This window comes from Marmota flaviventris, chromosome 9 (genome assembly GCF_047511675.1).
Source record: "Marmota flaviventris isolate mMarFla1 chromosome 9, mMarFla1.hap1, whole genome shotgun sequence".
NCBI lineage: Eukaryota > Metazoa > Chordata > Mammalia > Rodentia > Sciuridae > Marmota > Marmota flaviventris.
The window spans coordinates 11,092,094-11,108,104 of NC_092506.1; the positions used below are offsets into that span (position 1 = coordinate 11,092,094).

General features: G+C 62.8%; 1 protein-coding gene across 1 annotated transcript in view; it reads right to left on the minus strand.

The window, feature by feature from the left end:
- Positions 1-15,049, minus strand: part of Myrf (myelin regulatory factor) — a 28,150-nt gene extending 13,101 nt beyond the window's left edge. Inside the window, exons 1-7 of the mRNA XM_027944749.2 lie at positions 15,031-15,049; positions 7,115-7,202; positions 6,664-6,927; positions 4,269-4,330; positions 3,088-3,367; positions 1,656-1,906; positions 1,455-1,578 (exon numbers count right to left, since the gene is read on the minus strand). Coding sequence (XP_027800550.2) covers positions 1,455-1,578; positions 1,656-1,906; positions 3,088-3,367; positions 4,269-4,330; positions 6,664-6,927; positions 7,115-7,202; positions 15,031-15,049 — 1,088 coding nt within the window. The remainder of the gene's footprint in view (positions 1-1,454; positions 1,579-1,655; positions 1,907-3,087; positions 3,368-4,268; positions 4,331-6,663; positions 6,928-7,114; positions 7,203-15,030) is intronic.
- Between the last annotated feature and the right edge of the window lie 962 nt (positions 15,050-16,011).

The window sequence follows — 16,011 nt, forward strand, 5'->3', positions numbered from 1 at the left end:
AGTCCCCAGGAGGATTCACGTGCAGATGTCAACTCCTCGGCAGATGATCTTTCCTCGACATGCCTGGTGATGAGGGTGCAGGGCAAGTCCCTGAGGCCCACCAAGCAGGAAGGAACTCCTGAGGAGGGGGCTTGATGGCCCTCACCACATGTGGCTGGTTCCCAGAAGGCTGCCGAAGCCCCCTCCCTCATGGGAATGGGGTGAGAGGGGCTGCATCTGCAGAGCCTCAAGGCAAGTGACAGCTGGTTGCCATGGAAACCGTGGAACCAGGCGCCAGCTCTGCTGCAGGCAGGTCCAGCCCCTGCCCCCCCACGTGTTCAAGTCCCCACACACCCTCGTTCTGATTCCTGGGTCTGCCAGAGCAGGGAGGGGCACTTCTGGATGCCCCCTCAGACTCAGCGGGAGTTTGCCCTTCTTTTGCTGGAGATAGTAGCAATCTGGTCCCTTTGGGGACCTCCAGGTGGCAGTAAAGAAGGCAAGTGTTATCCTATGGCTTTGCCACCGTCACCCAGGTCACAGGAGTGCCTGGTGCCTGCCTGGAGGAAGGTGGGTGGGGACAATGCTTCCAGACTCATGGGAAGAGGCCTCTGGGCCTGGCCTAGGCCTACAGGAAGGCCTGGGCTCCCGGCCTCTCCTCCTGGGGCTCCACCCACCTGCTCAACCCAGCAAAGTGTGGAGATAGTGCCTGGGCTACACGGCACCTCTGCTGCCAGCTTCCTAACCTAGGGTCCTGGGATGACAGGTTGGCCCAACGTGTATCAAGTGCACCTTGTAAGAGTAGAGGGCTTCCTCCCCAGGCCGGACTGCGCTCCCATAGACACCCCCTCCCACACCAGCCGACCTCATGGGAGCTTGAGCTGCCATAGCAGCTGGACCACTCCCTAGCCCTGGGGTCTGCTGGCTAAGAATCCCACACAGCCTGGGGCGCCCAACCCCAAGAGACTGGTCAGCGCCCCAGCCACCCCGCCAGGCCTGGAAGTGTCCAAAGTGGGTTGAGGGGAGTTGCCCTCTCACCTACACACCAGCCTTGGCGGGGGACAAGGGGAGTGCTCCCCACAGGGCTCCTGGCCTAGAGCCCAGGAAGCTGAATCCACATGACCAGACAGACCCTGACCCGGTCCTGCCCAACCCCCTCCACAGGGAGGGGGCTCTGGAAGGGCCCTGCTTACACTCAGCTTCCGGCTACCTTCCTGGAATGCAGGCGGAGGAGGAGTAGGTGGAGGGGGAGGCGGAGTCTGGAAACACCCACCGCCCACTTCCTCCAGACTGGCCGCCCTGGCACACACCACCTCCTGGGGAGGCCTGGGGCTGGCCTGGCTCTTTCTTGAGCCCGTTTGCTCTTCTGTAAAATGGGATCATCCTGTACCCTGGGTGCTCCCAGGCCCTGATCTAGGACCTCGGTGAGATCCAGAGCTGTCCTAAGATGGGGTGGCCGGGCGACACTGATCACTCACAGCTCCTTGTAGTTGGCATCGTACAGTGTGGCCCACTTGTTCTGCTGATGGGGCTGCCACTTGATGGACTGGTAGTTGGGGTCCAGGTAGGAGCCACTGAGACTATCATTGTCCTGCAGGAGACCTGAAGGAAGGGGACACCCACGTGGGCCCTGGTCTCCAGGCCCCACTCCCAACTCCAAGGGAGGGCCAGCCACGTACCTGGTGAGGGTGCACCTGGAGGGTGCCACGGCGGTGTCTGGACCCGGGCAATGCTGAGCGGCAAGGAGCCGGGGCCCGGTGAGAGTGGGCCCTGGGGAGGCCAGGGTGGGGAAGGGGCTCGCGCAGGGTGTGGGGGCAGCGCTGTCACGGTCCCAGGCTCCTGTTTGATCATCCCATTCAGCATCTGGGCATTGAGGGTGTTGGGGGGCGAATCTGAGTGCTTCCTCTTCTTGGAGGGGTGTGTGGGGAGCCTGGGGAGGCAGAGGTGTGCGCCGTGGGGGCTGGCTCTCTCTGAGCCCCCTGCCTTTGTGCAGTGCCCACTCCTCTCCCCTCTCCCTGCTGTCTTAACAGGCTGGGCACAGCCCAGAGGACACTCCCTCTGGGAAGCCCTGGGACGTGGCCTCCTCAGCACTCCCACCACTGGTCAGCGTTGTCATTCTCTCTCTGTCCCTCTTCCCCACGGGCTAGACTGTGGCATCCAGGAGGACAGGAGGCACACCTGACTGGTCTGTGTGTCTCCAGCAGGCCCAGCAAAGGCCCGGCACACATCAGGTGACAGATTTCTTATAGCATCACTCCTTCTAGTGGGGGCTCTGCAAGCAGCCTCCAGAGTCAGACCACACAGGGCCTGGACCACAAGGCCAGGTGGGGAGTTTCCCGAGGCAGGGGACAGGCGCAGGTTTGGGTGACCTGCACAGCACTCCTTTCCCCATCTGGTTAGAATTTTTTTTTTTCTTGGTAGGAATTGAACCCAGGGGTGTTTAACCACTGAGCCACATCCCCAGCCCTTATTTTATTTAATTTGGAGACAAGGTCTCATTAAAGTGCTTAGGGCCTTGCTAAATTGCTGAGGCTGGCCCTTGAACTTGCAATCTCCTGCCTTAGCCTTCCAAGCCGCTGGGATTACAGGTGCCACCACGCCCAGCTACAAAATGTTTTGAAGAAGACTCTTTCCTTGAACTTTATAAATCTTTGATGAAATTTCAATGCGCAACACAGATATAAAGTCATGGAAGATAAAAACAGATAAAAATGACGAGTGCCCAGGTTGGAGTCAGAGCAGGGTGCTTAGGTCCAGGCCAGGAACCTCCTTAGGTTGGGGAGGACTCCATGATCGGCTGGAAACCACCTGTGCCTGGGTAAGAGTATCGCCACAGGCTCAATTCCTGGCTCTGCCCTCTCCTGGAGGCACGATCTGGAGGAGCCACTTTCCCTCCTCAGAACCTCAGTTTATCTCAGTGGAAATGTCAGTCCTGAGCAAGTAGCCGCTGTAAATCCCCCAGGGCATTACTGGGCACTTAGGTATAAATAGGTTGCCCCCCCCATCTTCCCTGCAGAGCCCCTGCCCCCTACAGCGTGTCCCCACCCCCTCCCCCTCTGGCGGCCTGCACCTGCTCTGCCCCTCACTCTCCGCGGGGGCTCCCAGCCTTACTCAGCTCCGTGCTGCTGCAGCAAGTGCTGCAGCATCTGGGACTGCTGGGTGTGGTGGAGATCCGCAGGCACCAGACCCGGCCCCATGGCAGCATACGGCGGGATTGGGGGCTCGGCCTTCATGTACAGGTCCCGCTGCAGGACAGGGTAGTGAGGTGGGGGCGGCGGGGGCGGCGGGGGGCCTGGCAGGTGGGCTGGAGGTGGGGGCGGGTGCTCCAGGCGGGAGGGCACCCCCACGTGGCACAGGGTCTCAGGGGTTATTGTGCGTAGGAGATGGGGGTCTGTGGGAGAGATGGGGGTTGGGCATCAGAGACCACCCTCACTCTGGTTCCAGACACCGATCTCCCTAGGCAGGGTCTCCAGCTTCCACCCCCTCCTGAGCCAAGTCCCCAAGCCCAGGGGCCGGGGAGTCAGCTGGTCACTAGAGCCTGGGCAGGGAAGCAAGACCCTGTGCAGGAGGACCGTGGCCTTTGCCCTGTCCTTGCCGGTTCTTTTAAGATGAGGCAGGCCCAGCTCCCCAAGAAGATCCCCATCTCAAGGTTCCTCCAGGCCCCCAGCTCCTCTCAGGCCTGACCCTCCTTTGGCCTCAGGAAGGGGAGTCTGGAGACCCCCAGCCCCTTCTCGGCTGCAGGCGGGCCCTCCTCCCTGCAGCAGCCCCTCTCCTGGGCTCCAGGGGCCAGCCCCCCACTGGCCGGAGGGGGAGGCCGGCTCCCATTGTTCCCCAGGAGGCATTCCAGGGATGTTTTGGGTAAGATAAACAGAACTCTTGACCCCTCTTCAGGCTGCGGGGAGCCAGCTGCCCGTGGTCATTCTGTTCTTGACCACCTGGGGGCCACTGCACCCCTAAGCACCCCCGTAAGGGGAGGTGGGCCCAGCGGTGGTAGGCCTCTGCTCAGACTGCACCTGGGCCTTCCCAGCCGTCCACTTACCGCCGAAGGGCGCGTCCATGATGGCGCAGGCGGCCAGGCGGTGGCATCTCCGGCAGGGACACTTGCTCGGAGGCAGGGCCGGGCTCCCCACCCGCCCATGGGGAACAATAGCCAGCGCCGGGCAGTATTTGACCAGCGATAATCTTGGCCCGTTGGGCAGCCGCTGGCCCCCTCCCTCTCCTCCCGATAAGGCTGCCCCAACCAGCCCCAACCACTGGTGCACACCAGCGGGGAGGCGGTGCCCGCGACTCACCGTTCACCTGCTGCGGGGAGTAGGCCTCGGAGCCCGAGTCTGGGGGCGAGTCCGGCAGGGTGCTGCAAGGACCGGAGGAGGGGCTGTTGGGCCAGCGGCCGGGTCCCCAGCCCTCAGGCCGGGCAGCCCCTCTGTGAGTTGGGGTCCACAGACACCCCCCAGAGGCTGGAGTCACCCTACGCTTTCTCTGTGCCACCTACCTTGGTGTGCCTGGCAGGGTCAGGTGATGAATTGTGGGTGGGGGCCTTGGGGTCTTGCCTAGGATCTAGGATCCCCTCAGACCTAATGGCCCCTGTGGACTGGTAACCAGGTCCCTGATGATGACACAGGGACTCAAGGACCCCCTCCCTAGGGGCCTAGGCCTGCTCCCCTCTCCCTGTACCCACCAGAGCCGTTCAGCTTCCCAGAGGCACTGGGCCTGGGTGCCGGGCCTCAGTAGTTCAGCGGGTCACTGGGGGCTGCCCTGCCAGGCAGGTGTGGGCTGGGCAGGGAGCCAGTTCTGTTGGGCCTGGCTTTTTGTTTCCTTGCAAGTTTTATTTTATCAGTGGTTCAGCAAAAAGAACAAACTCAAGCCCCAGAGGTCAACACGTCCTGTGTGAGCCCTGTGCTTGCCCAGCAAGAGGAGGGGCTGTGGCCTACGAGCAAGGAGGCTATTTGGCCATCCCTGGTCCCCTTATCCAGAGACTCCCCTCCATGGTACCCAGGGAACTGCCAGAAGGGACTCGGAGCCATCATGGACACAGCCTGCGCTCACCCTGGAGTCCCAGGGCATCCCTGGACAAGCCACCTGTCCCTTTGGTCCTTGTTTACAGATCTATGAAAACAACCCAAGAATGCAGACCCTAAAACAAGGCTGTGTGAGGTGACACCAAAAAGCAGGTGGGGACTGGCACCATACTCTCCCCACAGCCTCGGGGCCCGTGGGCGGATCCTGGTTTGTCCAGCTCCAAGTCCACCTGCCACCTCTCTCTGCACTTCCTGACAAGGGCCTTGAGTTAGGGTCTTTCCCACCATCCAGTCTCTGCCACCAAACGTCCTGGGTCCACTGCACTTTTCATTCTTTCTTCTTAAATTTATCTCGCTTCTCCTTATGCCTGTATTTGGTGATTGATTGATTGGTTGGTTGATTGATTTCTTCCCAGCACTGGTCACTGGTGTCGGAACCTAGAGCCTGCCCATGCAGGGAGAGTGCCCTACCACTGAGCCACACCTTCAGCTCTGTGAGGTATTAATACCCCTCTCCCCGTCTCAGCAGCAAACCCACCTAGGCCTGGGTCCCTGTGTGGCTCTGGACAAGCCCTCTTCCCTTTCAGAGCCATCAGAATCCTCTAGGAGGAGCTCCTAAGGCCGGCATCAGGGTCCCCCCAGAGCAGGGTCCCCACACACAGACACTGGGGGGCAGTCAGCGGGCACTAGCTGAATCTTGGTTTTCTCCTCTCTGCCTTCAGGCCTCTGTGTCTCAGGAACAGTGGCATGGCCTCAAACCGTCAGCCTGCCATCTGCTGCAGAGGTTCAGCCCTGGCACCCCAGCCTGGCCACTATCAGCCCGGGACTTGGGAAACCCTGCCAATAGCGTCCCAGGGCTACTATCCCCCCTGCACACCCCTCTGCTTACTCCCACCTGGCCCTCAGGAGGAAGCCTCTGGGGCTCCCTTAACAGAGAAGGAGGCTGTAGATCACCAGGGCAGGAGGCCGGCACAGGAGCCACAGCCAGGCTACCTGGGCACAGTGTGGTTCCTGCCCCGCACTCCAACCCTCTCCCACCCAGACACAGGGTCCCTGCCCATGCCCAGGCTGGGGAATCAGAACTTCTCCCAGCTCGTCTGCAGAGCACGGCACACCCATGTTCTCTGCCTCTCCCCACGAGCCCGTGGGGTCAGGGGTCGCCCTGGAGTCTGGCTAGGCTGGTGGTCACCTGGATCCTTGGTTGAAGCCAGGCCAAGGCTCAGCCAGGGTCAGTCCACTGGTGTGGACTCCTCAGAGTGATGCGGGGAGCCAGGTTGGGCCCGGGAGAGTGAGGCTGTGTTGGGATGCGATGTGGCTCCGGGGACCACATATGAGCCCCAGGCAATTCCCAGGGCCACAGAAAATGTCAACTGCACGCACCTGGGCCTGGACGGGGCTGTGGAGGTGTTTGGGTACCTGGGTTTGTGCCTGTGTGTGCTGGGGTTCCCAGGGATGGAAACAGAGGAGGCCTCCAGCCCCGCCCGCTCCTGTCCACAGTGCACCTCATCAGCCCTCCTCACAGCCTGGCTCAGACCCCGCCGGCTGCCCACTGGTCCACCGCGGGGCAACCCGTGGCCTGGGCCCTGCCTGCTGCCTGCTGCCAGCACCTTCAGGCCTGAGGCCACCAGGCGCAGGTTTCCCACTCCATCCGCTCCCCGCCCTCACTCACCCTGGGGCATAGGGAGCCTTGGGCTCTGCCTTGATGGGGGGCCCCGAGCCCCCCAGGAAGGGCTTCGGGGCGGCGCCCATGCCGTTGTTGTTGTTGCAGTTGAGTGGGGCACTGTAGCTCGGGGGCGGGAGGGGACCGTGGCGCACCGGGGAGGGTCCACCCCCAGGGGAGCTCAGGTGGTGGACCCCACTGGAGCCAGGGGCTGCAGGCTGCCCGTGGGGGAAGGAGGCGGCGCTGGCTGGAGCGGAGATGTCGGGGAAGCAGCTGCGGAGAAGGGACGAGGTCAGCCCAGCCGTGGGCCAGGCCTGGGAAGCGGCCGCCCCTCCCGAGGGAACTGTGCGGATGGCAGAGGGCGCCATGTTGGGAGAGGGGGAGGAGCAGCTTTCCGAGGTGGGACTGCGGGGTCTGCGCAGAGGGTGAGCAGCGGCTGGCCAAGGGGCCGGGGACTCACAGGTCCGAGGCGTCCTCCTTGCCGATGTACTCCTCCAGGATGCTGGTGTCGATGTTGGAGGGCTCCAGGGCGCCATTGATGTCGTGGCCTGCAGGGAGCGGGGAGCTGGGCTAGAGGGCCACAGCCCTGGCGACCCTACGCCTCTGGGCTCCGTCCTCCCCCAGGCCCAGCCTTGCAGACCTAGGCCCCAAGCTCTTCCCCTCTGTGTGTCCAGGCGGGGGTCCTTCACTGGCCACCCTGACACCCTTCAGGAGGGACTGATGATCCCCCCCACCCCGGCCCACAAGGCCACCTCCAACCTCCAGAGAGGTGAGAGGCCCAGAGTGTAGATCTGGGGACGAGGGGGCCACCCTTGCACCCCCGCGCTCCTTTCTGGATTGGTGACATGAGCCACAAATTTCCCTCTCCTCTGTAGCATGGGGTGCCTGTCCCCGTGTCTGTGGGACTGTGAGAGCAAACGAGGTGCTTTGGGGAGCTGAGGCCCACTACCCTCCATGGCTCAGATGCAGCACGGGTTGTCCTGCCCTGTCCTCCAGGATCCAGACAGCCAGCTGCGGGCACGTGAGCAGGACCACACTCCTGGGGAGCCCGGGAGTGGGGAGCCACCTGCAGCTGGCTCCACTGCGGTCACAGGGCTCCTCTGACCCCTGGTCTGAGAGGCAGAGGCCCACAGGGAGGAGGGCTTGCCCTGTCCCACAGCGGGGTTCCACGGAGCTCAGGGTTCTGCTCTCCACTGTGGCCCTTTCTGGGCCCTCCCTGCTGGCCCCGGCCCCATGAAGGGGAGGGACTCAGAGAAAAGGCAGTCCAGGCTCCTGGGCATCATGACGGAGGGGGGAGGGGGGTTGGCGCTGGCCTTTCCTCTCCCAGGGTCACCTTGCGGGGGGGGGAGCCAGAGGGCGGGGTGATAAGGGGGCTGACGTAGGAGATGCGTCAACCCCGATAATGGAGGGCTGCTCCACCCACCCTGCTGACCTGGGCTGGCCAGTCCCACTGAGGCAGGAAGGCTCCTTCCACAGGCCCCCGGAGCCCCAAGTCTGGGGTCTGCACTTCAGGCCCCCCTCTCTGATGAGCCCTGGGAACAGAACTCAGACAGCACAGGAACAGAACCCAGCTAAGCCACTCCATGCTGTGTGACCTTGGGTAGGCCAGGCCTTCTCTGAGCCTCAGTCTCCTCATTAGTAAAATGGGACAAGAATAGGGAACGCTTCTTAGGGTAGCTGTGAGTCTGTGGAGACAGGTCTTCGAGGTGCCCGGCACTCGGTGAGGGCTCAGCGAACACCTTCCCTTCCCTTCCCAGCCCCGATCCGATCCCTGGGGTCCCTGAGCCCCCAGCCCAGGCCCCTCCCTGGCCCCAGCGGCATTTCAAGAATGCTGAGCCCCGCTTAGGTGATTAATGAGCTAAGCCCTCCTAGGAGTCACGCGCTGCCTGCACAGGCCAGGGCCCTCCTGCTGACCCCCACCCTGCTCACCCAGCTGGCAACGGAGACACCCACCACGCGCGGCCAATGGCTGACCACAGAGAAACTTGTTGAGCTAGGAAAGACTATCTGCATGCTGCATTCCCGCCCCTCCCGTCCTTCCCTGGTAACCACACTTGCCAATTTTAAGCACCTACTGTGTGCCAGGCATAGGAATTCATCATGTGCAAGCGTTCTGCCTGTGCCGCGCCACTCAATCCCACCATAGTGGTGACAATGAAGATGGTAGCTCCTACTGAGTGCCTACCACTATTTTGGGATTCATGATTGTGACGAGGACAACGATGGTGACAGTAGCGGAAAGCGCTCAGGCTGGCTGAAGCCCTGCACAGTTCTAAGTGCTTCGTGCATTTTCCCTCCCAGTCACCCCTGGATCTTGGTGGTGTCACTGCAGGACGGGCTGGAAGGTTCTGGAGGGCGGGTCAAGCCCAGGGAATGGGGAAGAAGGAAGGTTCTGGAGCGTGGCCCCCGTCCTGACAGCTGAAGCGCAGGTTTGGGAGGCTGAACTTGGAATCCGCGGGAATGATGGGCTGCCGTGGTCATGGTGCTGCTATTTATAACAAGCCCAGCCCTCCTCCTGCCTCCTCCCGCCAGGAGCACTCCTAATCGCCCCTAATCCTCCTGCCCACCTCCCCGGGTGGGGTGGGGGGCCTCGGGCAGAGGCATCCTGGGAGACCCTAACAAGAACCAGATGTGGCTGGGGGGAGGAGGGACCCTCCCGTGCCAGGGGCCGGGCGGACGGAGGGGGAGGAGGGAGCGACGGGCAGGTTGGGGGTGGGCCCGGGGCGGGGGGAGTTGGACGGCTGGCGAGCTGGAGGGCCTCCCGAGGAAGGCCGACCCCCGCCCTCTCCCTGGAGGCCCTTGAGGACGGCCTGGTCTTCTCCCCACACTGTCCAGACAAAGAGACCAGCCACCAGACAGAGGCCCCAGCATGTCCCATGAGCCACACTGGAGATCAGTACCAACATGGGCACTTGCTGGACCCTGGAACCCAGAGGCTGGAGCAGAACCCCAGGCGCAGGTAGAGGGTGCCCCTCCCCACTGCTGCCTAAAGAGCCCCAGACCGTCACTGGACCCCAACATGGGTACCTTGGTCCTCAAGGCCTCCCTGGAAGGAGGCTCCCTGGACGGGAGCTGCCAGAGGCTGCACAAGGCCCCACAACGGAAAAGTGCCGCCATGAGGTCACAAACCGCATCCCTGTCCTGCTCCCCTTCGGATATTGGATAAGGAGGCCCCGGGCCCTCCAGGTGTCCAAGGCTGGGCACTTTGGCCCCTCACCTGCCCGCCCCAGCCTCCTCCTGCCCCAGAGCGCCCTCCCCCCGTAATTCCCTCTTCCTTCCCATCCCGACACACCCCCATCCCACCCCCACATCAGGCCCTCTGCACAGCTGCTCCCCCGGCCAGAGAAAGTGGCTCCTCTTCACTCTTCAGGCTTCCGCTGAAATCATCCCAAGACTGTCCCCCCGGCCCACTGGACCGTCCCATCAGCACAGACCCCGGGGTGGAGCCCCGCACCACACCCTTCACTAGGCGCCCACTCAGCTCTCTGACACCCGCCAAGGGCAGGTGCTTTCCTTTCTCTCTGTTTACGGATGAGGAAACTGAGGCTGGGGGTTTCCAGGGATACCCTTCTGGGATACCAGTATCCCAGCACACAGTAGGCACACAGGAAAAGTCCAAGGGAGGAATCGTGGAGTGGCGAGCCAGAGTCTGGGACCAGGCCTGCTGGCGTGGGGACCTAGGCCATCCTGTGCTTCTGGTCCAGAGCACAGGCTCCCCGGGGGCTGCCCCGTCCTGCGGGCCCAGTGCCCAGCTGCTTCTCCTCCCTGAGGCCCTTCGTTACCTGCTTTGAACAGGAGCCAGACACTGGTCTTTCCTGGGTGGGCCAGACGGTGGGAAAGTGGCCCTCTCCCTTCCTCTCTCCACCTCGCTTCAAGACCACCCAGCTGGGCAGGAGAGGAACTGAGGGGACCCAGCCAGGTGCAGGACGGAGCAGGCAGGGACCCAGGTGGTCTCTCCACCCTGGGCCCCTCCCTCACACCCCTCCTCGTGCTCATGCCCCCCCCCCCCCACCAGCTGTGGCTGCTGGCTGAGTCTGGGCCATTGTCCCATGGGACGGGGGAGGGTGGGGACCCGGCACAGTGGGAGGCTTGTGCCCTGCCCACCCCCTCCCTTGCCCGTCAATGGGGCACTTGTCAATTCATGCCCCAAACATGGCGGAAATCCCATCGGCCACGTGGCTGTGGGCAGGGTGGGCCAGGGTCTGAGGATGCTGGTCAGACCTGGTTGCTCTGAACTTGGGGTGGACAAGGCACCAGGACCCAAGCCTGTCCCCTGAGTGTCCACCCCAGGCATCTGAATCTGAGGGGTGTCCTACCTCTAGGAAATAGAGAAACTACCCACCTGAGCACCTTCAGGGCATCATGAGGGCCTGTGGGTCCAAGAGGCCTGGCTTCCAATGTGAACCCTCACTTCCTTGCTGTGTGGCCCTCAGCAAGTACCCTGACCTCTCTGAGTCCTGGCTTGCTTCTCTCTCAAGGAGAGCATGAACCCCTGCATCCCAGGGTGGTGGGAGCCTTAAGCCAGGTGAGCCCCAGGAGGCCATTCCACTATCTGTTCCCATCTCTGTCTCTCCCACCCCCCTTCCCGCCCTCACACCTCTCCACTCCACCCCTTCCCCTCCACCTTCCCACCCATCTGCTCCAGGGACCTCTAGAGACTCCAGGGGGCCCCACACCTCATCCTAAGTCCTCTGAGGCATGAACAGTAAGGTGCTGCTATCCTTGTACGTGGGTGGCACAGTCCAGCCTCTTGGCCTTGGCCGCAGCCCTAAGATGCCCCCAAGTCAGGTCAAGAGTCCTGGGCCAGCCCACACTGGGTCCCGGGACACTGTTTCTCTCTGGGGCCCGCAGACTTCACTCCACAGGGAAAAGCTAGTCTCCACCCAGTGCCTCTGACCCTGTCCTACAGGAACGAGGGCAGGCAGGCCACACAGGCTGTGCAGCGACCGTGCAGCCGAGTTCCCGCGCCCGTCTGTATGAACACAGCAGCGTTCCCCACATACGGCACACTCCAACATGCATACACGTACATATGGGCACACCCCAGGGTCAGGTGTCCACCGATGTGCATGATCCTCCCCGGCCTGCCCCTGCCCCTGCCCAGCACACACTGACACACACTTGGCTCATTCAGGTAAGCGCTCACCACGTGTCAGGCACAGTGCTAGGCTCTGGGAACACAGTGGCGAACAAGAGGCAAGACCCCTGCAAGGAGCTGACACTGCAAGGGACAGAGTCAGGTGACAAGGTAGGTCAGTGAAATCCACTGCATTTTAGAATCCAGGCCGTGGGGACAGAGGCCCTGAGGCCAGAGCATGCCTGTGCACACTCACGGCATGTGCACCAGGACCCAGGCACAGGACCGAGGCAGGCCGAGGCCATCGCCCCTCTCAGGGCACAGCTTCATACACTTGGGTCCCAACCCACCTTCCCCGCCCTCTCCTTCCCTCAATCCCCCTCCCCACCGGAGCCAGACCCAACTGAGTCAGCCCAGGAAGGGCAGCACCCCCCACCCCCGCTTCCAAGCTACCAGGAAAGCTAGCCACAGACCCAAGCTGCTGGCAGAGGAGGACAAACAGCCCAGGACAAGGACAGGATGTCTATCATGGAGGCCGCAGAAGGCTCTGGACCAAACTGTCCCCTCCTCGGGCTCTTTGCTCTTCCTCCCCCTCCCCCTCCAGGCCTGGGCACTTTTGGGGTCTGCTCACACGGACAACCTTGACCAGAAGAGGGAGGGGCTAAGGGCTGGATGGACATCACGGAGCCCGGCCTTCAGCAGTGGGTCAGGACCCCCAGTGTGCACTGAGGGGAGGCCCTTTCCCGTCCATCCCAGGCTAGCACCCAGCTGTGACCAGGATCCCGTCCCACCTCTGCTGTGGCCACCCCGAGGAGCTCGACACAGCACCGTCCTCTCCCCGGCGTCTCCCCCGGCTACTTTCCAGGCAGGACCCCAGGAAGACCACAGTGCAGAGCACCCGGCCGCGCGCTCCAGGCCTTCGCCAGACTGGGTCCCTCCCTGTCCCCTGGGAACAAGTCTTGCATCTCCCAGGGGGAGGATGGAACAGGCCGAAACGATGTTGCTGGGGACCAGGACCCAGCACCAGGACCAGGCCAGGCCAGACCTGTCGTGCTGAGGCCCCTGCACACAAGCCACACTCAAGGGCTCACAGTTCCCCTCACCCCTGAAATAAGGACCCAAAGAGGGTGAGAGGCTATCCCAAAGCATACAGCATCAGCTGCAGGGCCCCTGCCTGAGCTTGGGAGCATCAACCCACCCTGTGGGCCAGTAATCCTCCAGGTGGGGCCCGTCACACCTGCCCGGGGCCTGCAGGTGAGCCTGTGCCAGCCTGTGGGACACGCAGTGGACGGAGGCTGACATTTAGGGCACAGGACCCAGGCCAGGCCCTAACCCAGCCCTTCCCAGGTGCTGTCGTACCAGTCCTCACAGAGGCCCTGGGAGGAGGTGCTAACCCGCACTACAACTCTACTCCCCGTTTACAGATGAGAAGTGAGAACAAGGAGGGGCAGGGACACACCCATGGGGGACTCTGCAGGCAGCTGCCCACCCAGCTCCCACACAGCCCGTTACATCATCCCTCCTCTGCCCCCAGCCACGGGCCACTGCCCCGATGTCAGAGGAGGCCCACCATTCCCCAGCTCCCCGGGTCGGAGGGAAACCGAGGCCAGAGAAGGAAAAAGGTGGAAATCAGGGGGCAGGCTGCCTGCCCAGGGCGGGGCCACCCCCAGTTAATGATTCGGTTAATGATTTCTGCTCTGGTCCTTATCGGGGAGGGCAAAGTCCATGGGCAGCAGCCAATCAGCAGCCCTACTGGGCTGTTACCCAGCAGCCTCTGCTGCCAGGGTCCCCCAGTGCCGAGACCTCTTGGCAGTTGGGAAGGGGGTCAGGTTCCCAGGGAGGAGGCCATTCTGCCCAGTGACCTATCTGTCCCCAAACATCTAAGACCCTAAGAAACACTCTGTCTAGTCCCCCAGATTTGGGAGAGACCCCAAGTGCAGGGATTGCTGTGGCCTGCTCCTCACCCCTGGGCTGACCCCAAGCCCTCCCAGAGTCCTGCCCAGGATGCACCCCCACCCCACCCCCAAGGCTTCTGTTCACCTATCAGTTGCAGCCTCCGTTGACCAGGAACACTCCCTGTCACCAGCTCTGCCATGTGGCTCTGTACTGGAGGTGGGGACGTGGGGATGAGTCAGACCCCCCCAGGATCACTTCCCCTCTGCCTGGCCCCAGGACCTGAGGGGTGGGTCTGGCAATCCACTTGTGGATTGGGGCGAGGACAGGAGTCCTGGGGGATGGGCCTAGGAGACACCTCATTTCCTTTCCCAGGTGTCAGGGGTCAGGACATTTGGCTGCCTCCCCCATCCACTAGTCCCTGGGTGCTCTGCAGGCAGACAGCCCACCGGTCACACTTCCCAGCTCAATCCAGATCCCAGGCAGATACGGGTCCTCTCCCCCAAATCTCCACCAGAGGCTCCTACTCTCTAGAGAGCAGGCAGAGCTCCTCTCCCTGACAGGTAGCCCACCACTCAAGGCCCTGGGGGTGGAGGAGAGAACTGGGGGCGGCCCTGGCTAACTCTGGCTACCTCCCTCCTCTTGGAGCCATAGTCTTGGCCCCGGGGAAAGGGGGCCCATTCCATCCCCTTCTGCCTTCCCTCCATAGGAAGGGTGTCCCTCAAACCAGAGTCCTGGGAGAGCCCAGTCCCCCTTGGTCCACTTTGCATGTCCTATCTGGAGGCCATGAGTTTGTCTTTGATGGCTAAAAATGATCACATTTGAAGAACCTGCTCGGGTCCCACTGGCCTACCTACTCTCACAAGGGACATGGGGCCAGAGAAGAAGTAAACCTGTCCACGCTACATCGGGTTCAGAAGGGAGATCCAGGTCCCCTGCCGGCCTCGGTGGGTCTCTGGAGGCTGGGTGGGGGCCTTGCCTGCACCTGCGGGTCCCAGTTCCTCATCTCCAGGATCCTCCACACCGACCTGCTTTCTTGGGGGCCCTGGCTGCTCTGGAGCCTTATATCTCCTAGAATAGGAAGCCAGCACCCACCCGCTCTGCGCTCAGCCATTCATACTCTACAACATCCTCCCTCCCAGGACTTCAGGGCCTCAGAGCGGAAGGCACCATGGAAACCTTCTCCACCACCCGCCCCTGTCTTGCAGGTGAGAAAAAGGGTCCCAGGAAGAGCAAGGCCCCTGACAGGATCAGACAGCTCTGAGTGGCCCAACCTGCACCAGAAGCTCTTAAGGTCCTGGCCAGATCCTGCAGTGCTGCCTGTCCTGTCCCTGCCTTGGCTTTGGGAGCCTAAGGCCCCAACCGGCCGGAGATGAGAAGCACACCCGCCACCTCCACCCAGTTACCTGCTGGGAGCCAGTGCATCCTGCCCGTCAGGTCCCCTCTCTACAGGCCCTGTGCCCGCTGATCTGGGCTGCTGTTACCTCTCTCTAGGGGATTAGCCAGGCGGTCACACGGGGGCCCGGCTGTACCAGCCTCGAGGGGGCCGCCCTGTCCCGGCTTCCCACCCGAGGCCCAAAGCGCCTTAGCCCCCAGCCCCACCACGCGCACAGGCAGGACCCGGGACACACGCCTGTGTGCTAAGGGAGCGCCATGACCCACTCATGTCCCAGGCACCAGGGGCCGGGGCGCTGCCACCCCTGAGGGTGGGAGCACACATGACTCCCACGAGCTCAGGGGAGACCCGTCCACACGCACCAACTCTTCCCCCTCCATCACCTTGACTCACACACCCGAGAGCACACGGGGCCCTGGGCTCCCAGGCTCCCTCAGCCCCCACAGCATCCCCCTGTCATTCCCCCCATTCCCCAGGCCTTCCCCTCCCAAGTAGCCCCAGAGGCCGACCCTCACAGCCCACCCCCGCCCCATCCCAGCTCTGGAGACTTCCACAGCCCAGCCCTCCTGGGAGGGCGGCCCCACACCCGCCCTGCTCCCCACAGACATTCTTGAGTCTCCTCTTATCTCTCTGGAGGGAGCAGCTCGGCCTCCCTGCCAGGCAGCCGCATGGCTGAGCTGTGGCGTCAGCCCCCCCTCCCCGCCCCCACCCGTGGCCAGGAGAAAAGGTTTGGCGAAGGAGCCGGGAGCCCATGCCAGCAGGTCCACCCCTCTGCCAGGCCCAGGTCCTGGGGGAGGAGGCCCAGGGCTCTCTCTGGGAATGAAGTGGGCAGGGTTCGTGGGTCATCTGAGTACTTAGGAGGCACAAGGCCACCTGAGCAGTACCCCCAGGCAAAGACCAGGGTCTCCTTCCCTCTGTCCTGGGAACCTCAAGTCCCGAGAGACCTCTGGAGAGCTCCTGAAGGAGGAACAGTGTCCTGGGAGAAGGGGAG